Source organism: Plutella xylostella, chromosome 22, assembly GCF_932276165.1.
Source record: "Plutella xylostella chromosome 22, ilPluXylo3.1, whole genome shotgun sequence".
NCBI lineage: Eukaryota > Metazoa > Arthropoda > Insecta > Lepidoptera > Plutellidae > Plutella > Plutella xylostella.
This window is the reverse complement of record NC_064002.1, coordinates 3,994,637-4,018,033: the sequence shown is the minus strand read 5'-3', so window position 1 is coordinate 4,018,033 and position 23,397 is coordinate 3,994,637. Positions and strand designations below refer to the sequence as shown.

The 23,397-nt window shown below is 39.6% G+C and overlaps 2 protein-coding genes across 2 annotated transcripts in view; one reads left to right on the top strand and one right to left on the bottom strand.

The window, feature by feature from the left end:
- LOC119690401 overlaps positions 1-18,573 on the top strand; it is a 23,484-nt gene extending 4,911 nt beyond the window's left edge. The window contains exons 2-14 of the mRNA XM_048629287.1: positions 4,334-4,430; positions 9,416-9,557; positions 12,160-12,300; positions 12,952-13,120; positions 13,425-13,539; positions 13,795-13,911; positions 14,255-14,450; positions 14,833-14,998; positions 15,436-15,553; positions 16,023-16,137; positions 16,478-16,654; positions 16,902-16,989; positions 17,146-18,573. Coding sequence (XP_048485244.1) covers positions 4,364-4,430; positions 9,416-9,557; positions 12,160-12,300; positions 12,952-13,120; positions 13,425-13,539; positions 13,795-13,911; positions 14,255-14,450; positions 14,833-14,998; positions 15,436-15,553; positions 16,023-16,137; positions 16,478-16,654; positions 16,902-16,989; positions 17,146-18,222 — 2,688 coding nt within the window. The 5' untranslated portion in view covers positions 4,334-4,363 and the 3' untranslated portion in view covers positions 18,223-18,573. The remainder of the gene's footprint in view (positions 1-4,333; positions 4,431-9,415; positions 9,558-12,159; positions 12,301-12,951; positions 13,121-13,424; positions 13,540-13,794; positions 13,912-14,254; positions 14,451-14,832; positions 14,999-15,435; positions 15,554-16,022; positions 16,138-16,477; positions 16,655-16,901; positions 16,990-17,145) is intronic.
- On the bottom strand, positions 18,547-23,397 carry LOC119690402 (ruvB-like helicase 1). The gene is made up of 9 exons (XM_048629299.1): positions 23,143-23,397; positions 22,681-22,809; positions 22,403-22,577; positions 21,965-22,167; positions 21,510-21,678; positions 21,127-21,218; positions 20,729-20,938; positions 19,759-19,850; positions 18,547-19,434 (listed from the first exon to the last, which is right to left on the bottom strand). Exons 1-9 carry the CDS (start codon positions 23,281-23,283, stop codon positions 19,275-19,277), a joined length of 1,371 nt encoding a protein of 456 aa, XP_048485256.1. The 5' UTR covers positions 23,284-23,397; the 3' UTR covers positions 18,547-19,274.

Genomic DNA, 23,397 nt, shown 5'->3' with positions numbered 1-23,397 from the left:
TATTACCTGTCATTAGATACCTATACTTACTACCTCATACAGTGTTGCAATATGTACAGGTCTTACTCGAACAAATTATCCTAGGTCCTAGCATAAAAATCAGGAAAAAAACGAATAAGTGTAGTAAACACTTCTCTATGTTGGAACAAGTCACCTAGCTAGTGTTATAAGGTAAATCACCTTCAAGTACTTATTATATTAAAATTATACCTTATTATGTTTACAAAGTAATTAAATACGTATAGTTACTTAGCTACATTTCTTCACTTCTGTTTTGAAGTTTTTCGTTTAATATTAATAATGTATGTAATGTAACACACGATTACCTAGCCACAGGTTTAATTACAGTGATACTATTATACCTTTACATTTCCTACTAAAATGTATAAATAAGTAAATGCTGTTACAGTGCAAAAGGCAATAGTTAGCCTAAAGAGGGTAACAAGGGGGTTTTTCTTAACAACCTCTGTTCTACGACTAAAAGATAGAAGAAGACGAGCGATGTTACATTTTTTATGTTTCATGGAATAGTTAGCGCACAGTATATGCAAGTTAATTTCAGAATAGATTAACCAGCTATACTTTCAGACGAAATGAGAAGCGAATCTCCTTCTTTTATAGTCGGTTAAAAAGATAATGAATGTAGAAAAATTCCTGTGTCACACCTCACGCGGCAGATTGCGTGTTTAGAAATTGTTAATTATGGACGTGTCATTGCTCTAACTTGCAGACTCTTGTTTCAAGAATTTCTATGATCCACGAGTCACTAAACTACTAACCTACTTTTTAATAAGATCTTATTAAAATAGACATTCATTTATCATTATAATTACAGATTAACAATAAATGAATATAATTGTACTAAACATAGGTACTTGTATAAATATATAAAATTTAATTGGTGACTAATACTATATACTCGCTAAACCCCGGTAAAAAATATAAGCCCTAGACCATATCCTACTGTTTGTCAATAACACGCTAACAATAAGAATTGTGTTTCAATGTAGAGTTTAATCTGTACGCAGCTTTTGGGAAGTAGTTGATTACTGTATTACCAAGAAAAAACATTACCAGTTTAAGAATAAAATTCGTTCACGCCTGAATTTTCTTAAAAGTATTTCTATTGCACCGTCACATTATCAAGAAAATCTAAGCCCACGATAGTCAGTGAAACGCGAAATTCAGACCGAATGCAAAAGATTCGGGTCATCGAACTGGCTTTAGAGCTGTTTCAACAATCCTAGATTACCAATACATAGCAATAACGATTACTATAATTATACCTACTTCAAGTATTTCAATCCAATAGTCGTCGTGTCTTTACCCACTTTCTTCTCATTAACTTAAGTAATGTTTAGTTTGATTACAAATAACAATATACGTACGTATATTGCCACAGAATAATAACTATACCTATTATAATTGCTTTAAAGTGAGATTGTCCAGCGACAAAAGATTTACTTATGTTCTTGCACGATACTTAGTACTTATGTATTAAGTGAAATAAAACAAATTCGTGTTAGATTCATAATGAAATATATTCTTACATGAATATGTAAATTTCTCTGCATCGTGTGCTGATTCTTTATCGTGGGAATCAGAGCTCAAGGGTCGGGAAGGAGGTCTATCATTACTTTTAACCTCATTTAAACCAAACGAAGAGGTTTTTTTATAATACGCCAGCCAGTACCAAGTTGTTGTTCTTCTTTTCTTTCGTAACATTTTTGCTGCCTGTATATTTTATTATGATGATGTGATTCTTATATATCTACCGTATTTAAGTGATGAACCCACATAATAAGCTTGTAATACAGCATAACTCAGTAGTGTAGGTACCTAGGTACTTACTCAATTATCATTCGTAGGGTAGGCCACTATACTAAAGACACCGAAATTGTTGTTAAGTTTATATAAACTGTACGTATAGGTACCTATACTACGTACATTATTATATGTGTCTTCTATTATATGAACCTATACTAAATGTAACTAAATATAACTAGCTACTTCTAATATACATTATCCAGGAAATAATTAGGTATCGATCCAGTACCTACCTACATTGCCTTAATTTAACATTCAACGCACGCCCCACTCGTGGACTATTATTGTTACCACAGATTATTTAATTGTTATTTGTTTATTTATATACCTCTATTAGTATCAAACCGTGTAGATAATGTTGATGTTGACAAAGGATTTCATGATGGATTGCTGGCCATAGCTGTAGGAATGCCGCAGCTGCACGTACATGATTATACTTCAAGTTACTAAACTGATTGACTATTTTTACAAACAACTGACTGCTGAAAAGCCTTTCAATGTTAGGGGGTGGAAAACAAAAAAATAAAGGTGATATTTAGTTACATTTTAAGACAGGTACCTAAGGTGGTTTTCCACCGGTGAGGTGAGACAATAAGGATTGAATTGTGAACAATTCCCTCTCGCAAATATTATTTAAATATTAAATACTCGTCTCGCATCGCCGGTGGAAACCAAAACTAGCCTATCTCTTAAAATACTACTAACATGTCCGTACCTTATAATAATATCTCTATCCCTGTATCTAAACAAACATATACCAAAGAATGTTATCTTATTTCCACACTTATTCACAATTACGAGTGTACCTGCTTACCAATAATTCTCACACTGTGTGTCATTCGTTGTGTTGGTACCAAATTGTAAAGACAAAGGGCTGGAATTTTCAATTCAATGAACAAAGGTTAAAATAGAGACACAAAGCTAATCATGCATGCTGTATTGTATCATTGATCAAATTGTTTCTCTGCTTTATCAATAGCCATTTAACATCATTTAATGAAAATAATTTTATGCTTATTATATGTGTGTGATTAACATTTAGTTATTTAAATAATAATACGTTAACATTTTATAAATAGGTGCCTGAAAATTTTGCTAAAATTATATCGCAGTAAGCAGCAGTAAATTCAATCTAGATTTCGGTAGGTATATATCGAAAGGTCAGCCTGAGTTTTATATACATACATACTGTTTTATATTATCTGTTAGAGACATAAATATTCAACAAGACCTAATGATTGGATCCAAGGTGACCGACCGACCGGCTTTTGTCAAATAAACACAGGCACTGCCATTAGCAACCGCCTTGACTTGTTGTCTATAAATACTGAAGCCTGCACGTTGTTAAACGCTACAGTGACATTCATATCACTGTAGAATAATTTGTTATAATTAAATACTAATAGGCACAAACAAACTTAAATGGGTTCTTACATAAAAACTACCATTAGCTCTGCAGACCACGCCCGCCTCATGGCCTTTGGCGCTTCATGAGAGTCAATTAGATAATACAGTGCCACCTTTTTAGCCTTTAGGCACAGTTAACTAAATATTTACTAAGTACTTTCGGTATGATGGTATGATGCGCATTTCAACGACATATAGTATTGCCGATGAATCAAAGGATGCATGCAAGCAAGGAATACCACCAGCTGAGCTCGTCCTGTGCCAACGGCTACGCAGTGCTCTGTGCTCCGAAAATGTACCTATAATATCAGAGCAAATGTACCAAGGAGACAAAATGGAAATGATCATTAAACCTAATCTCGGATAAAGCGCTGAAGTATCGATGTATACAAATCTGTGCTAACGACATTTCGTTATCACGCATCAGTATAAATCAGCGGTTAAGTTGTAGCATTGTTACATTCAAATTCATAGAAAGTCCGATGCAAGCTACAATAACCTTGATTGCGACATACATTTGTACAGCAGATGTATACGAAAGCACGTCCCATCACTGCATTCAACATTCAACAGGCGATCAAGGCCAATACCTGTAGATGTTACTTTTACCGAATAATGTTTCAGAACACATTTGGACTCATTTGGCCTTTCTAAGCTTATGTCCGCGTAAATACGAATCAGAAAATAGTTAATAAAACTGAAGGGGATTCCATAAATTTCTACTACTTACCTATAATTTTTCGCAAAAATAATAATAAACTTTTGAAAAAAGAAAATTGTAAGTTCATGCTACGCGTTGATGTCTTTTGTATTGCAAATTGCAATTTTTTATGTAGTAGTTTTTTTAATGTAGTTTAGACCTTACTACTTCCTAGAGGACATACACTATAGGTCTAGACTAGGGTTTGTCACCGTTGGTTAAAGGATTTATCAGCCAGATAAGCGTCTTCGTTATCTCCCGGTGTGCGTCGTGTATTAAGAGCAGGTGCAATATGTAACTCAAGGAGGATCTTTTTGTGCACCCTACTTCCATATATAATTAGAACCTATAACATGACTTTTGATCAATTTATTAACCTCATAATGTATGTATTTTCAGAGTGGATGCGTAAGGACTCGGGGCGCATGGATGGCGACGCTCACCTGGCGGTCGCTCGCCCTGCTACTCGCGACTCTCTCTGTCGTCCTAGCTAAGTGTAAGTATACTTTGGCTCTTATTACCCTGAATACAGCTACCGAGTAGAGTGGCGAGACAGTATCATCGGCTGATCCTCAGCCAATGTATGGGTATGCGGCCGAGGATACTGTCTCGCCACTCTATTTGGTAGGTGTAATCAGGGTACCTATTAGCGAGTGAGTGACAAGCACTAGCTTATAGCTGAACATAAAAGAGTAGAGAATAATTGAGGGCGTGGCAATCTAAGAAAGTGGCCACACTATTATAGTATAGAAAACGGACAAAAGTATCACGATACTTTAGCAGAAAAAATCAAAACGAGAAATGTTTCAAATATTTACTAATTATAAAATGCCACTTTTTGGGGAGGTTTATGTTAAGAGAACAAATTAGTAGGGGAGAGGGGGACAGTCTTGAATGAATTTCATTAAATCAAATCAACTGTAATATAGGAGAAAAGTGATAGTATCACACATCGATATTTTATTACAGTTTTTTCTTGCTCAGGAAAAAGTTCAAATGTGCCCCGGCAATTCTTCTAAAACTGTGTTTACCGATTTTCCTGCAACAAATTATTTAATTGGTCAGAAAAGCAGTGACTTGCAAATTATTATGTCTGGGGAATTTATACCGACTCTTTACATATTCTTACACATATTTTTAAAATAGGTACTCTAACACGGAGAGACCGACACACATAAACACCGACAGCTGTAAAACTTATCGATACCCTTTTTGAGTCGGGGGTTAGTAAAAAAGTATCTAGACCTGATGTTTTAACAACATTAGCATCCAGACCCTGATGTCATGTAACGTTTGACACTAGTATTTTCTAACCTCTATAAGAATAACAAATACACATTGAAAGGCATTCTATTACATCAAAATAGTACTTTTTTACAAGAAATATAAGCAATGTATGTTAATGGTTAGAAATTAAGTACCTACTCACCAGTATAAAACGCTGCTCTTTCATAAACATCGTATATATTGACTAATACTTCTCCAGCCTCATTCTCCGCCAAACATCGTAGGTAAACGCTGTAAATCATCTGTCTAGCTTCGCTGCGAATGGTTTTATTAATTTTCACTTCGTGAACAAACTCAACAATCCACAAAACTCCAAAATTAAGCAAAATTCGATTTGTTTATACAGGAACAGGGCGAGTTTGACATTCAAACCATAGAAACAGACCACAAATCACAAGTTTTTTTTTATTGCCAGGTTTAAATCTGTTTAGTTCCAAAAACATTAATCTCTACTCTTTTGTGTTCAGCTATAACTTAAAATTTGTTACCGTGGTGACAGAAATGACCTTTCAGATTAGTGACAGATTTTGTCTGCCCAGGGTGCGTCAGGTGATACATCAATGTGCTTTCCTTGTCACAAACAGACAGACAAAAGTCTGCTGACTTTTCGACACATGAATCAGTGTTGCATGTTCATTCCAATACCGATAAAGTACTTGAAGTTCATCAATTTCGATGTTCAGCAGCAAAAATCTCGTGTACAACTCCTCTAAAGTCACGTGAATGGTTGATTGCGGCAACAGATTGACTCTGAACATTAGTTTGAAATAATTAATGTAATAATTATGTTGTGTTAGCGTGCGTATCTGCTCGGCCGATGGATGTACTCTGGTCTTACGAATATCAGTTTTCAAACGGCTTTTCTATACAATAGCGACAATCATAACAGAGTCAGAGTAATCATAATTTAAATAAATATTAATAATATGACACAATCTGCGTTTGTTAGTTCCAACTTCCGATTCATACATATTATAATAATATAGCCATTCCACTACTGTGTAATCTATATAGACTTTAAAGAGGAAATATAAAAAGAAATATTGCAGGTATGTTGTTACTAAAAAGTTGTTGTTTGGTGGATGATAAAATGTATATACAATGCGTTGGATAAATATCTGCATTTCACGGAGATGCGAAGCTCGCAGTTCTCTCCTGCCATCGGCAAACGTAATTTCAGAGAACTCTAACAGCACCTGGCTCTGTAGCACGGCAAGCTATTAAGACGTGACAAAAGATCTCCGTCGCGCTCGCTCTTGAGGCTGCGCGATGTGAGTGAGCGCGATGCAAAACTCTTATCACGTCTTAAGTGCGCCCCGTGCTAGCCCTTCTGGTTAGCCGTCTGTGACGGTACATTATGCTTCTATTTAAAGTTTTATTATAATTATAGCTCAAAGTAAAATACATATTTGCATATATAATAATTCATTAGAGATTTCATGATAGTGAGTGATGAGAGAATGGTCAGCAAATAGAGATGGTCAGGATCACGAAAGTAATGGCACTTATATTCAAGATTCGATATGGATGGTCAACCCAGGAGCCAGGCTGGGTGCTAACGGAATGAGAGCTTCTAGTACTTACTAAGTACGCTTAGAGTACCTACATTGTCGATCAGTTAGCTTTAAATTCTACGGACTCACTCAATAAATCATTATAAAAAAATTATCTACTTACTTTGACCATACCAAAATGTATTGGTAAATACAGTTATTTCCGACATTGTATGTAGCAACAAGACCAGATATCCACGTAAGTAATAACAAGCCAATTAACAATGATGATAGGTTTCAGTCGGTTAACGTATGCATAATCAACCTCAGTGCTTTCTGTTTTAAAGGTAACCTTGCTACAATTGGAGCGGTTTCATTTCAATATAAAGGCTGGTTTCACACAAGTAATTCTAGTCAAGCAGGATGGGTCTGCCTTGGAATTCTTCCGCGTTTCGGTTGCCTACCCTTTGTTTGCTCAGGCTAATTATGCTACGTATATTGTCGTAGAGACTGTCCGTTGACAAAACCCACTTTTTGTGGTACGCACGTACATGAAAGGTTGTATTACTCGAAATGGCAGACTGGCATGTATAGGAAAGGAGAGGTAGGTATGCCGCTCATGACGTCCAAGAGTAGTTGTGATGTAGGATATATATTGTAGGTATGTACAAAGTACATAATTGGTTATAGCGGTAGGAGCCTGACTTACAGCTAGGTGCGATAGGCGCATCGAATGATGAAGGTACAAAATTATAGACTAATGCATAGTCATAAACCGTTATGATCTTATGAAGCATTATTAATAACAGGAAGTTCATATGCGGCCACTAGGTATCTTTACAGTAAATTTTCTTATCAGTATCTACTAAAGTATGTAGGTACTACGAAGTTTTCCTATCAATATTATGAGTATCTGGAAATACGATCTAGGCTGCTCATCATTTAAATTTTCTAATTAGCACAACAAACAGCACAAAACAATAGCCATTATAGCAGCACAATCAATGATATCTGGCATCAGTACTGACTAATGAAGAGCTCTACATGGTCGGACGTGGATCTAGAATCTAGAATACCATTCTTTTATTCCTGAGAACGCTTCGCTCCACTTTCGTCCCGCAGACTAGTCTCGTATGGAGGGCAATGCACATACAGCACATGCGGGACCTACAAAAGGCCACATATCAAGGCCACTCGAAGCAAAAAGGTACGCGGCCTGGCGAAGGGCCGGCGGCTGCATAAAAGGCCGCCGCTTTAATGCGGATTGAGAGCAAGTGCTGTTTGGTATGAAAATGCAATGTAATTTTCTGTAGAGCAAAATACACCTATGATTCGCTAGGGGGATCCTATGCTATAAGTATTTATTTTAGCAAACTTATTAATCTATACAGGTTGCAAAATATGTAATATACTAGTAGTAGTAAGCCGAAATGGTGTAACTCTATTTTCCGTGAGGGTTGTTCGGAATTGCAAACAAAATTTTCTTCATCAAATTATGAAAATTAGTGAAAAAGCTATTCCCGTAACGGTATATTGATTAAAAAAAAAAGTTTTTAACACGTTCTCCGAGGAAATTACCTAGTTGTTGGTCAAAAAATTTGTTATCTTTGGTAAAATCAGTAACTACGAAACTTATTCAATAAAACCTACTTAACATTGACTGGTGGTGTAGAAATGCGGGTAAATGTGTGTAAAGATGTCGAAACCCCGGCTGCACCGCGGTAATTCATCAACACTTACAAAGCACATGCAATAGCAGTACATTTAGCAATCAGTAATGTAATGATTGTTACTATTTGTTACTAGCCGGACAATGAATAGGCACTACGTTTTATGAAAGAATACCTTCTTAGAGCTATACATATACATATAATGGAGCTTTTACCAATCTTAAAACCAAATTGAGAAATGGTTACCTACGATTAGTCAGGTAAGTAAATTGTAAGGTGTGGTCTTAGAGGTCTTGATACAAAGTTTGAGTCTAGAATCGAGCGTTCCTCGTTTGAGAAACTCTAAAGCCAGTAATACTCAACAAGAAATCAGCCACGCCATCGGCATAACCATGTGAGAATGAAATGGTGCATTAGACAGGAGGCACTGTATACTGTATGTATACGTGTACCTACATGGGCTCTTTCAAGACAGAATAGCGCAACTATTTGAAAATGGCCCAGGATTTATAGGTCTGAGCGGGATAATTTTGCTGTGGGGAAGATAGGTAATTTAAACTGAGTGTTACATAAACTTTTAAACTGAGTATTACTTTGTTACTAACCAGCAATTGCCGAAAATCGTCATGGCATCGATCGCCTGGAATGTCATTGACGTTTACCATTTCATTAGTATTTTGGATGCAAGAAAGCAATTCTTCCAGAGACCTACTTTCAGGCAAATCTTTCTCACCTAATTTCGGAGCACGAGTAATCTAATCCATTTTTAACCGACTTCAAAAAAGGAAGAGGTTCTCAATTCGTCGGGATATGTTTTTTTTTCTTCTTATGAGCAGGTACTGTTCTTTTTTGAAGTTGGTGCCATATTTCTTCAGATTACTTTGTCACCGCACCAACATCAAAAAAGAACAGTTCCTGCTTAGGTATATTTGTACTGTCACATATAATTTGTGTAAACCTTAAATTATTTCTTACATTTTAGTGGTTTTTTGAAGTCGGTTGTTTTATAACCACACTTTCCCTATTCCCAGATGCGGAACTGCAGCCATGGCGCGGCGCGGGGCGGCCGGCGACGGCGGCCCAGGAGGCGGAGGATGAGCGGCGCGACGCGGAGCTGCTCGGTGCCGTGCGAGCCTCCATGAAGGAATGGGAGATGAAACGGGGGAGGACCAGGTATGTGGACATAGGTACATATGGTCAAGGCAGTAATCTCCGAAGGGGTATAGTCACTTTTGCTGTACATTTGTACTCACGTGATAGGTCGCGTGCCGTATCGCCATTTTTGAATGAGTATTAGGTATGCACTTAGGGTACACATAAATAGATTTCTAGAATCAAGATATGCCAGGTTTCCTCACGATGTTTTGCGGGCGCTTACCCGATTGAGCTATCACCGCGCACCGCTCTACCGTCCAGGTATTTCGAGGATTGTAGTAATTTTGTGTTATAGTAGTAGAAGGTAACAGAGGGCAAAGATCAATCAGACTAATTCCTTAAAGTATAACTTAGTTACCTGGTGAGACTCTACCTAGACCTCTCGTTAATTCGTAATCCGCAGTCGCCAAAGACAAGACAACGCCAAAAATCTCCTGTAAAAAGAGCAAACACAACTTTCACTGGTTCTTTTGTGTGCTAATGCTAACTTTCTACAGCGCTAACTCATATCTCATCACGATTCACCATTTCAATTAAACCTCAAGGTTGACAATCTCAGGACAAGTCAAAGAGCTATGTCGCACAAGCTCTACCTACCTACTTAAGTACGTATATGTACTTACTTATGTATTTTTTCCCAGCATTGCTGTGCAAATATTTGCTTTCTTGCATTGTTTTCTTTCAAAGATATGATCTGAATACCTCATTCTTATATGCCTTATGGAATAGTTCAGGAAGGTATTTCAACTTTCCTTTTCATTTAAAATAGGCATGTTAGTACCTGAATATACTTTACAGCGTACATTCGCTATATTAACAGCTGCATTAATATTTCTAGTTCTAGACCTAAGTACCTAGGTATAAGCGGCGCTGTAAAGTAATAAAAACAAGAGAACTCTATATTTAAACTTAGGAACATTAAGAAGATAAGTAATTAACTTAGAAATATTAGGAATTATTAATTACTGCAAAGTTAGTTTTATCAGCGTAATCACATCACACCGAATAGGAAAAACAAACGAGAAAAAAACTGGTTAGTTTGTCTATAGGTCAAGTCTAATTTATGAATAACATTAAAAGTTTACATTGAATTTTCTGAATGGTTTTATTATCTAGACTTGTTATCCTTATTACAACTTGCTTGACCTCATCTATACTTTTAAGTTCTACATTTATTACATTGTATTAAATTTTAATAACTACTTAGTAAATATTATATTTATAGGTACATACCTACTATTGCAATTACCTTTATGTTAAGTTATGTTTCATTTTATGATAAGTAAGATATTCGGAAGAGTTGTAAAGATGCCGTAACAGTCAGTCATTATGACTATAATTTCCACTCCACGTTTTAGGGAAACTTTTGTTTTGAGCTGAAAATTGCGAAACCACACAGAAAATACATCTTTCTCTCACAACCGTGGTTAACTCCGGCGTTATCTTCCCACGACTGGGACTTTATGATCATGATGACAGATTCTTATCTAAACTAGGTATTATGTCAAAGGTGAAAGAAGAGTGCGATGCGGTGTGTGAAAATTAAGATGTACTTAATACCTACATATATTATGTAAATAAAAGGGGGGTTTAAATATAGGTACCTTATCTACTTATACTAAACTCCCTATATATTTTACAAATAAAAAATAAAATACGTATGATAAAATCCTGGCCTGGAAATATTCTACCCTTAATAAACAGGAGTTTATTAAAGGTAGAATATTTCCTTTAGTCCGCTGCCGTCGCCCGGGATGGTTCCGAGGAGGCTGGCAGCGTTCCCTCTCTGTATAGCCGGGCTGATGTAGCTGCCAGCCCTCCGGTCCCTTGATACCTCGACCAGGCGCGACGAAAGTTCTTTTACTAATCGTCGCGCTTCGGGTCCCCATGGCCCCAAGGTCTCAACCCCAAACGGCACAATAAATAAAATAATTCATAAAATAAGGTGACGGGGTGTAAGACAATGTAAACGTCTAAAAGTCTAGACGGGTATAACATAGAAAACGAAATAAGTACTCAAGACATCATATTTAACATAAAATTGAGTCTTGTTTATAACTTGTGGTTAGTTCGCCTTGTTGACAATGTAATGCACTTACTATGGCACTTATATTTTGTAAATTAGATATTCTTTGGACGTAAAACCACTCACTTTGTGGTTTCCTTATAACAAGAAGTTAGGTAGTTTATTAGGATGTAAAATAAATGCAATAAGTTCTAGGTACAAGATGATTACATTATATAATGTACACATTATGTATACAATATAGGTTTGTAGTTACATATACAGGGTGTTGCAAAAAGGGTATAGTGAGCCGAAAGGTTTCAGGGGTTCATTGGGGAGGGGTATTCTGAACAACTTTAGTTCACAAATCTGCATATCTCTGAGATACTTAACTAATTTATTTATTTTATTTTATTTTAAATGGAAAACTAAAAACACGCATAAATAAAACTATACTCACAACAAAAAGCCAAGTAGAAAACACGACTACTTTTACTACAGGTAACAGATTTTTTTCCAACCCAGGTTGCACCGGACGCACAGAAGTCGCCTAATTTACCCATTATTCCTAGCCTATTCCCAGCATTATCTGACTGTCTACTCTCCGACTTCCAGAATGAAGCGCTCCCAGGGCAGCGTGTGCTACGGGGAGTTCGGGTGCTTCGAGGACGCGGGCCCCTTCGCGTACCTGGAGACGCTGCCCAGCAGCCCGCAGGAGGTGGGCACGCACTTCCTGCTCTACTCTACTATAGCCAGGTATGTAGAGTACTTGTACAGTGGTCTACATAGAAACGAGCCTTTTTAGAGTGACATTATTGCTACTGAGTGGGGGTTCGGGGAGTCAGGTTTCTTTGTAGTTCGCTGTACTATTAGGGCAATTCAAGAACTCAGCTCCATTACATCTCTACGGAGGTAAATAAGACCATCGTGCTATAATCGATCGCTAGTCTCTTCTACGAGTAAACTCCCTCAGCCACACTCTACAAAGTCTACATACACTACAACCACATTTTTCGTGGTGCGACCAACCCCTCCTAGCGGTGTCATCCAGCAATTAAATCTATTTCTGTCTCTTTCTGTCCGTATACTTCAAAAGCAAGCCAGCTAAGTATAAATTTATCGACATTAGCTTAATGTCCCTTTCTTAAACTGATCTATCTTTTTTCACTTGTTTACATGGGCGACCAACCCCTGCTACCCGTCTCCGCCAGCAACATGTCAGCTATCTTTCTATGCATGTACCTAACCTAAGCCCCAGTCTGTTAGATCACCAATGTTACATTGTAATGTGTCAGATGTTTCAAAAGTCAACAACTAATCCCTTGTTATGATCTAACAGAGTATGGTGAAACTAGGGCTAAGCTTTCTTAGACAGTGGCTCTGACTACTTTTTCCACTTCCTTCCAGAGGCGACCAACCCCTGCTAGCGGTCTCGGCCAGCAACATGTCGGCGGCGTGGGGCTGGGCGGCGCGGGCGTTCGACTCGGCGCGCCCCACACGGGTCATCGTGCACGGCTTCGGATCCAATTGCGATAATGTTTGGGTCTACGAGATGAGGTCCGCGCTTATGGCTGTGGTAAGTTAATCTTGGAGGAAGTTTTTGAATTTGGTGTTGGCCTACGTCCGTCAGTGGACTGCTATAGTGCAAAAGCACACGGTGGGTCGCGGCGCCGTCGCACCGCAGAGATATCGCCTTGTAAATTTGACAATCACAAGACCAAATCTCTGCGGTGCGGCGCCGCAACGCATCGTGTGCCCCGGCTCAATAGGCTTGAAAATTATGGCATAGTGATAACTTGCCTTCTTCGTGAACAATAATGTGATACGAAAGATTATGAATACTTCAACATACCTAAATGAAAGCTCCATTAATTTTGCAGGAGGAATGTAACGTGGTGTGCGTGGACTGGGAAGGCGGCGCGACGATGCCGAACTACCTGCGAGCCGCAGCCAACACGAGGCTCGTGGGCAAACAACTTGCAATGTTGTTGAAAGGTAGAAATAAATTCTTAAAATACTATTTTCTATTACCCCAAATAAGATAGAAACGTTTCAGGTTCCAAAAATACATTCGTTTTTCAATACATGGGACGCCATCTAGTGTTGAGTAGCAGTACTACTAGAGTATTACGACCTTAAGAACTCATACCTGTGCTCACTAACGCCATCTTTTGTCGAGTAGTGACACTATTTTCACATTGTAAAAATACAAGGTAAACAAACTTACATTTTCTTTTTATAATTTTTCAGGTTTAGCCAAGCACATAGCCCTGAGGTTCGAAGACGTGCACCTGATCGGGTTCAGCCTGGGCGCGCACGTGGCCGGCTTCGCGGGCTCCGAGCTCGGCAACATCAGTCGGATCACCGGTAAGAAGCCATGTTGAATTTATGGACGGATTACACTGTATCTCGGTTGATCCACGAATGTGGAGTGATTGAATGCGTTACAGGAATAGTTCGTATTCGTAATGTTAATCGCAATATAGCTGTTTTGTATTATTGCTTTCTAACCCATTTACTTTACTTTTGTACCCACCTATATACTTATAGGCCGTATGTATCTGCATTATTTAGGTATGTAGGTACACAATACTTACAGCCTTACCGCACCGCATATACGTATAACAAGTACATCTACAATACTCAATCCTTCGCACCTATTTTTTATTATTTTAAAAAAAGTATTTCTCACTAAAAATTCTACCCTCAGGCTTGGACCCAGCCGGCCCGCTATTCGAGTTCCAAGACCCGCGCGCGCGCCTCGACCGCTCCGATGCTAAGTTCGTCGACGTGATACATTCCAACGGAGAGACGCTCATATTCGGGGGCCTCGGCGCCGCGCAGCCGCTGGGGCATGTCGACTTCTACCCCAACGGGGGGAGGGTGCAGCACGGGTGTTCTAATCTGTAAGTATCTCTCTCTCTGTAGATAGACAGTAAATTTGTACAAACTGACCATTAACTATGGCTTTACTATACAGTACTCTATACTCATACTTTACACATAAAAAAGAGCCATCACGAGTGGCAGTCCTTCAAGCCGTTACTCTATCTATACTATACTATACCTATATGTTGCGGCTGCGATGAGCTTATAAAACCCCTTTTTCAACCCATTGGCCATGTCTAGACTAAAGAGCCGAGTCGAACCCAGGCTCTAACAAAATTGAATCAGAACAACATTGACTGTCTAACTCAAAAATATCTACTAATTGATTTACCTCCATGGGCTAACTCAAAGTTTAGCTTATTTACTTCTAAGTTCTACCCTCCATCTCCATACTTCCAGCTTCGTCGGCGCAGTATCGGACCTGGTACTCCCCTGGGCAGCACCGTCGCCCGAGGGCCGCTCGCTGTGCAACCACCGGCGCGCGTACAAGTTCTTCACGGACTCCGTGTCGCCCAAGTGCCACTTTCCGGCGTTCCCGTGCGCTGATTATGATACTTTCCTTGAGGTATGTTGGGGTTGGGATGCATGAAATAAGCCTATCAGAGATTGACAACTAATCTGACTAGCTAAGCCATTCACCACGGTAACAAAAATGGTCGAAGGCTGACAAACCCTAATTCAGCTCTACATACTGTTTGTTACCGACACGATAAGAAGTGAAAGATATTCTGTCTGTAAAAGCAGCCGAGAACACTTATATTTGATGATTGGGTGGGATTATCTATCTACAAAGGGAGAAGGGTGTTATATTATAAGTATCCTAGCATGTCTATCTGTCCGTATGTGGCGTCAGGGAACCTACCTTGAAATCAGATGACCTGATCAAATTCTTCGTGTTCATGTTTCATGAAAACTGCTCCAAAATAGTGAGTCCATCTATCATAATTACCTATAGTTTTTTTTTCAGTTTATGTATAATAATTGAATGTGGTGTGTACCCAGGGCCGCTGCTTCCCGTGCGACGGCGACCGGCGCTGCGGCAACATGGGGTACTACGCGGACCGCTCGCTCGGCCGCGGCCAGCTCTACCTGCTCACGCGGGAGGAGGAGCCCTTCTGTGGTGAGTATCATTGTGATGTGTCCCACAGGGTCATTGACCGGCGCTGCGGCAACATGGGGTACTACGCGGACCGCTCGCTCGGCCGCGGCCAGCTCTACCTGCTCACGCGGGAGGAGGAGCCCTTCTGTGGTGAGACGAGCAATTACCACAATATAAAAAAATGTGCAAGCGTAATGTATGGTCCTCCTATACTACAGTTACCTACAATAATATGTAGAGCTATTGGTGCTGGGAAATAAGATTTGAGGAAAAACTTAGGGTCGAATTTTATTTTGAAAGTGGATATTGAAATTTTGTCTTCCAGAATCTACCATTGTTTTATCTCACGCCCACAACAGAAAATCATAAAAGAAGACCCTACCAAATGCCTTAATCCAATATATGTAATCGACAAATGTGGTTGATTATACCTATACCAACATTTACAGTGTTTACAGTAGAACTAAAACTTGATTTCTGTTCTCCTTAGCGCATCAATACCACGTGTCGGTGTGGGGCGGCAGCGGCGAGAAGCAGAACTACGGGCGAGTGACACTCACGCTGCACGGGGACTCCGGCCTCAACGAGTCCTTCCCCATGACCAAGTATACTTTCACTTCTTCTTAGCGTGTTAGACTAGGGTTTGCACCGCGGTGAAAGGAATCAAAAGGACTAGCTATATAGTCAGATTAGCGCCAGATGCAAGGTAGCGCCAGACGTAAATTAAAGGCCCTTTCGCACATGCCGTGACTGTCTACCTAATTGATTGGGCCTTAGATATAGAGTGAAATAAATTTTATACAGTAAATTTGTCAGTCGCAGTTTGTGTGAACTCTCCTAAAAAAATTGCAACCGTAAGCATCAAGCAACACCTATAGCCTAATCATATTAAATTAAACAATTCATCGTTAAACAACATCAACTAACACATCCTTCCCCCCTCAGACGCGAAGACAGCCAGCCGCCCTCCCCCCGCTTCACCCGGGTCATCGTGCCTCACCCCGCGCTCGGGGTCCCCCTCCGCGCCACCGTGCACTACGCCGCCTACAACGGCTGGCTCACGGCCGGCGCCAAGGCGATAAGGATCGACAAGCTGCTCATAGCTGATAGTTTTGGGAAGACGTGAGTATTGGGATTACATTAAAGTCCCCTTTATTTGCACCAAACATATAAAAGTATATAAAATTCTAATAGAAGAATAAGCAAAAGGCGGAATTATTGCCTAAAGCAATCTCTACTAGACAACCTTTAGAGTTTGAATTGACCTAAGGAAAGGAACACTTCCATTGCTTGCTGCGCAATAATCTATCCATAATAATTTGGAAATCGATAATAATGTAGTTTTTAATGATTATTGGTATGTTTTCAGGTCATCTTTTTGCAAGAAAGGACTCGATTTGATGTCGGAAGAATCCGTTGAGTTGCCGCTTTATCCAGGCGATTGTGAAATACAAGAGGTAATCATAACGTATCTAGTTAAATCCCTTAAATAACAGCTTAATCAAATAAACAATATTATGTCGTATCGTAAGGTGATTCTTTCACTATTTTTAGCCCAACAAAAATGTAATCTTATTCAACCGCATAACTAATTAATTCCTATTTTAATTTAGGAGGACGACAACTCAACGAGCACGGCGCAAGTCTACAAGAAGCCCAACGGCACCAAGTCACCCCCTATGGACCTTGAAGACAACGAGCTGCCAGAAGACGCACCACAACGACCATTCTTATTGGTCGACACTTCAGAATGGACCGGCGCCGACACCGGCCGGGCTTTCGGCATGACTAACACCAAGACTGCCCCCAGCGGAGTTATAGAGATCGCTGAACCGGTATTAAGACCTCGCGCCAAGAAAGCCCCGAGACAACGCGCTGACACGCCAGAAGAGCAAGAGATCTCTGAACCTCTACTAAGACCTACACATTCCCCTAAGCCAACTACTGCCGCTGTACGGAAAGCCAAAAACTATGACATGTCAACCACACCGGCGTACGAAGCTATGAACTACGGGGAACGGGCAAATGAGAAGGAAGAAACCAGCTTCGTGGTCCAATATCTGCCGTCGCGTCTCGCGTCCTTCATATCTAGAGCGGAGCGGTATGCTAGAGATACTCTGTTGCCGTTAGTGTCGGCTTACGCGCCACGACTGCCGATATTCGGGTCCCGTGATAACTCGCGACCGGTAGCCAAGTATATACCGACTGAAGAGAATAACACGACGAGCTCGGTACCCGTTCCCACACCCACTCTTGAAGTGAAAATAGTGTCACTGCGTTCCGTGGGTCCTCCGGAGAAGCGCTTCGAGGAATCGCCCGAGGATCCGATAGTCATGGACACCACCACCACTACCGCCGCGCCATCTACAACCACCACAGAGAAACTGAGAACGGCAGCTTCAGAGGTATTGAAAGTGGTGAATGGACCGGCCGTTTCTACTAGTACCGCGCTACCACCGGTGGCCTTGCGAGGAGAGAAAGAGAAGATAGTTATAGTGTATCCGAGTAACGCTAGAGATGAGCGGAAGATCCGGTCTCATTCGTACCCTGAGGAGTTGCAGTTTGAGGCGCTCTATCGTCACACGGCGGGGCCAGTGCGCGTGGACCTGCCCACATTCCCGCCAACCACGGCGCTCCCCGCCACTAATCCGCCCAATCAGGACGCGCCGCCGCATCCCAGTGCCCAATGAGAGCGGCTTGTCTACTACACCATTAGGGCCCTTGTAAATGATTGGATGAGAGTGAAATTGTGTAAATATTGGTTGTAATTTTGTTTGTAAGTTAACCCTGTACTTTTTTACCATTGAAGAGTGAGCGTATACCTATTTTAACGGTGTTTAAAATTAGATCTCTTGCTAGCACTGAATTAACATTCCATTATGCCTACTGAAAACCCAGTGTTCAAAGCATCTGCCTATTTATGTTATCGACTGTCTATTGACTAATGCTTTTATAAATTTTGTTATTACTCTTGTAAATAGAAATAGGTTTTATTGTTTAGAATAAGACTCGAATACGATAAAATAAAAACTTATTTATTATACAACGTTTTAATCTAACCTATCCAATTACATTTTGGTCAAACTTAAAACCGAATTTTATATCAGAACGAAATTGCATTAAGCATTATGAACTTAAACAAGAAACTTAAGTTTTAAAACTTATTTAATCAGAATGACGAAACATAAGGCTAGTTAAAACATAAACATATCACATTTATAGTCGGAATTAATATTGAGAAAATATGAAAAAATATACTGATAAACTGCAATACGGTGAACTGAGTCTTCGGCACACTATCCCATATAGCTTACAACTCAGTTCACAGAGCTAAATTATGAGGTTTTCTCACCAATCTCAAGATTGCCGATAACTCTACTGTGATTAGTTCAGCTGTAGTGTCGACTAGTAAAAAAGCCCACGTGGGGTTATATGGAGAAATGTTCCTCACTATAGCTTTAAATTGAACATATCATATGTGATCTAAACAACCAGCGAACTAATCACATTCGAGATTTAAAGTGACAGTGAATCCGACAACGCTAACTTTGCAACAGGAATAATTCGGAACCTTTTCTTTAACTGCCTCTAGATGAACTAAGAAGAGCAAGACGTACCACGTCAGTGTCAGTGGCTACAAATCCTTGTAGCCCCAACAAACATTTTGACGTTACCATTTGATTCTGTTGCAAACTTAACTTTGTCGCACTCTAGACTCACAACCCCTTTACTCCCCGCAAAACTACTTCATATACTTATCAGCCTGCGCGGTGAGTATTTTCGCCGACGACTTGGCGTCGAGGAACAGCGTGTGCACTGCCGTGATGTGGGCGGGCGAGATGCGAGCCGAGCCTTCCGCGCGCGCGGTGAGTGAGGCGGGGGTTAGCAGCTGCACTGCGTACCTGGGGGTAGTGTTGGATTATTAGTATGCGGAAAGATATGGATCGCATCCTGTGGCGTGCTTTGGGCGTGCAGTGGACTGCTATAGGCTGATGATGCTGATTAGTATTTCGATAATATACAAAATTGCGGATATTTGTTGCTATTGCTTCGCTTCGCGCAAAAATGGATTCTCGTGAGAATGCCGGGATCTAGCGGGACTCGAGCTATAAAAACCGCATCAAAATCAGTTTTGTCGTTTTAAAGATCAATAAAGCCATACATACATTTCCGGGAAACTACTATGATATTTTTTATGTTAATAGCATAATAGTACAATAATTTACCTAAGAGTACTGTTGGCTCCTATTTCAGATAAAGCGGAGAGAGCTTCTTCATCAATAGAAATACCTTCGGTGGTGGCACGGAGCTTCAATATCTGAAATTAGATATCCAATAATTAGTATAGCCGGAGGATTAAAACTAGGATAGGTAGCGGCAATGTACGGAATTAGCGACTTTTGCCACGTGGTCGGTGTGTCGCCTATAAAAGGAGAGCCGTCTGCGATGCGATAGTGGATTCAGTCGATGTCGAGCTTTTGACAGAGACGGACCTCTTGCAAATCAAATAAAGTTGTTTGAAGGACTTTTTGTTGCTGGGAAATGTTAATTAATTGGAATTACTTTAATTTTTTTTTTGAGTGTTAATCCTTTTTAAACTATGAATTAGTTTTTACAATATTTCTTTAATTTTAAGAGGAGAGTATACCTTCGCGATTCTAGCGAAATAGGTATTTAGGAAAAGATTTGTTATCGCTTGCGCTCTCATGCCCCGGGCACGGGTGCGATAGAGATGCACTGCAGCACGCGACTGACAATAGGTACTTTTCTTGATGAAATTCTGGTTTCGGGAGAAAACGTTTTACACTAACTAAACTTTAACCAATCTTTGAGATTTTGGTGTTAATCGCTTCAGCATAATATATTCTAGGTTTATAGGTTTCGCTTTTTTTAAAATAATACATTGTTATTGTTCAACCAACAGCTTGATTCAACACACAAAAATTACTTTATTTGAGGTGCCTATAAGTTTGAATCTATAAAAAAAATCGAAAAAAGAAAAAGCTATAAACCTAGTTATTAATTTTGTCAATTACATACAAAAAAATCATGGATATTGGATAATATTTAGAGGTAGTAAAACGTTTTCTCTTTTTGTATGGAAGAGCAAGTGCTATACTCTCCTCTTAATAGGAATTCATTACTTGTTTGCGCATTAATGCTAGCAATATTGCTTAGGTCCGAATAGGCTCTTACCTGCAGCAACTCAGCCTTGTCATAAGGCAGGGTCCTGATGATGAGCAGCCGGTCGAGCAGGTCGAGCGGGATCCCGTGCGGGGACACGATGTCCTCGGTGCCGCGGATCTGGCAGCGCCCTCTGTTGGTCGCGAAGATCACTATCGGAGCGATGGCGGATTCGAGCGCTCGGTGCAGGTAGGTGAAGGTTTCTATGTCCAGCATGTGTACCTAGAAAAGAGTAAAATAATAATTATAATGTTTACTTACTAGCTGACCCATTGCGAGCTTCGCTTCGCTGGTAGTTTTGTATTTTAAACATGATTAAATATTATAAATACTCAGGTTTATTTAATAAAATTGCTGTTATGACATTAATGTAGATACCTATAATACATGGTTTATTGATTCATTCTTACCTCATCAATGAATAAAACTCCGGGCACTAATTCAGCAATACCTTGGTCTATGTATTTGTTGACTACTTTGTTGATCTCTTTTCTCAATTTATCTGTAAAGGAAATATAAATATTACATCAACTGCTACAACATTGCCTGGAATAAAGTGACGAATATTCGAAGGTCAATGAGTTATTAACCATCATCAGTCAATAATGGATAATAAAGGATTCCCAGAGCACTCTGTCCCCATCAAAAATGAGGAAGGCTGGCTATGTTTGTTAGTCCACACTGGAGGGTGTCCCATGCTATCTTCGACAATTTGTTAACCCAAACGGTTTCATAGTCTTTATCAGATATGATTGGCCCACTGCCACTTCAGTTACATTATAATCCATCTCACCAGTGATCTCAGTCTTCTTAGGCTTCATGAGTTGTCCCATCATGGACATGATGTCGTGCCCGCCCTGCGGCCGCGCGTTGGCACAATCCAAGTCATGCAGGGTCACGTCCTGAACCACTTCCTTCTTCTTGTGAACGTCGCCTTTGGGTAGAGGGACGTATTCTTCTGCCTGGTTGGATTAGTTATATGATTTATTATCATTCTGCCTAGAGGGGTTCTATGATTTATTATCTGGGCAAATGATGAAAGGTAAATGGTAAATGGTACTGGGGTTTATAGTCTGACTAATGGATAGAAGACTCCAGGTTTGATTACTGCATCAGTTTTGGGTATTTATATAAGAAGCTGAGATGTATTGTGTACAAATAGGTGTATAGTATACTTTATGATTTCATTACAGTTTGGCATTTAGTTTGTAGTTCAGCATGAGCATGAGCACACTGGTTTAGGCTTACCTCTAAATCAAACTCAGTTGCAAAAGTGTCACTTCTTCCTTGACGTTTGACAGCACCAGAGTTAGCCTCAATGTAGATAACATCTCCAACTTCCACCTTCTCTTTCTGAAGAGCTTCATAGATTGTGGGGTCTAACTTCAGCTGTTTTGTGCCTTTGGCTGTCTTCAGTCCAATTATGACATGTGATACTGTTTTACCGTATCCTGGATGGAAAGATTCACTCATTTATTTGTTGGATAATATGTAATAGACAGAAGGTTAGATAATAGAACTTAATATCTGTGGATTTCAAAGCATTCCATGAGAGAAAGGCTGTAAATAACCCTGAAGCTGAGTAAGACAAACAAATATTATAACTAACAGAAGAAAAAATTATGGACCCTCAAAGAACTTAAATAAACAAGAAGTGAAATGTTTTTATACAAATTAAATTATTACCTCCAGCGGGATTCTCAGTTTCTACAGGGGTGAGTTCGGTGACCTCTCCTTCATAAACCTCCTTGGTCTCCCGAATACGGAGACCAATAGCTCTTCTGAAGTTTTCCATCAACACTTCTGTCTTTTTAATCTCTGTACTGTAAACTTCACTCCCCACCATAGGACAGAATGGTACCTGAAAATAAGCATTCATATTAAAATTATATCATGTAAAAAGAGTAGACATAAATGGCATAGGCTCATCCACGATTAGGCTATACTTAAGATATTTTAATTACCTTTGTACCCAGTTCTTGTGCAATAGCGAGAGCAATAGCAGTCTTGCCTGTTCCCGGGGGGCCAGCCAGTAGCAGGGCTCGGCCTGCCATCTTCTTGCTACGGATCATGTCCACGACTAATCCAGCAGCCTAAAAAATAAAGCAAAAGTATTTTAACTAACCTTTTGTATAAATACATGAGAACATTGTTAAGGTTTTGACATTTTCAACAGAAAAGTAAAATCATAGAGAAAAACATTTTAATATGGCTTTTATGAGGGGATGCTGGACTAGAACAAACTACTATAGGTAAGTAACGATAGAAACCTTGAACTTATACAAAACAAAGGTGGAAGCATAGCAACATAACCTCTAAGTTTGATCAATAACATAACCTCAACGGTCTTAATTTTCGTGCGTAAAAAATATTGTGGTGGTGGTACGCAGACGATTTTATGGTTATAAACTTAAATAGAAACCCACCTCCCTCGCAGATTCTTGGCCCACGAGACCTGCAGCCATCTGAATAGGAACACCATTTTCATCCAACCCTAGTCCTTTTATGTGGCTGTGCGCTGATATTCTTTGAGTCTTGGCTGTGCTCTTTACTTCTTCGATTTTCATGGTGAAAATAGGCTTTTAATGAAAATATTTAAAGGACTTTTTTTTAAAATTAGTAAGATAGAAATTCAAACAGCGGCACTGTCTTGCAAACAAATCACAATGAATGAAATAAAT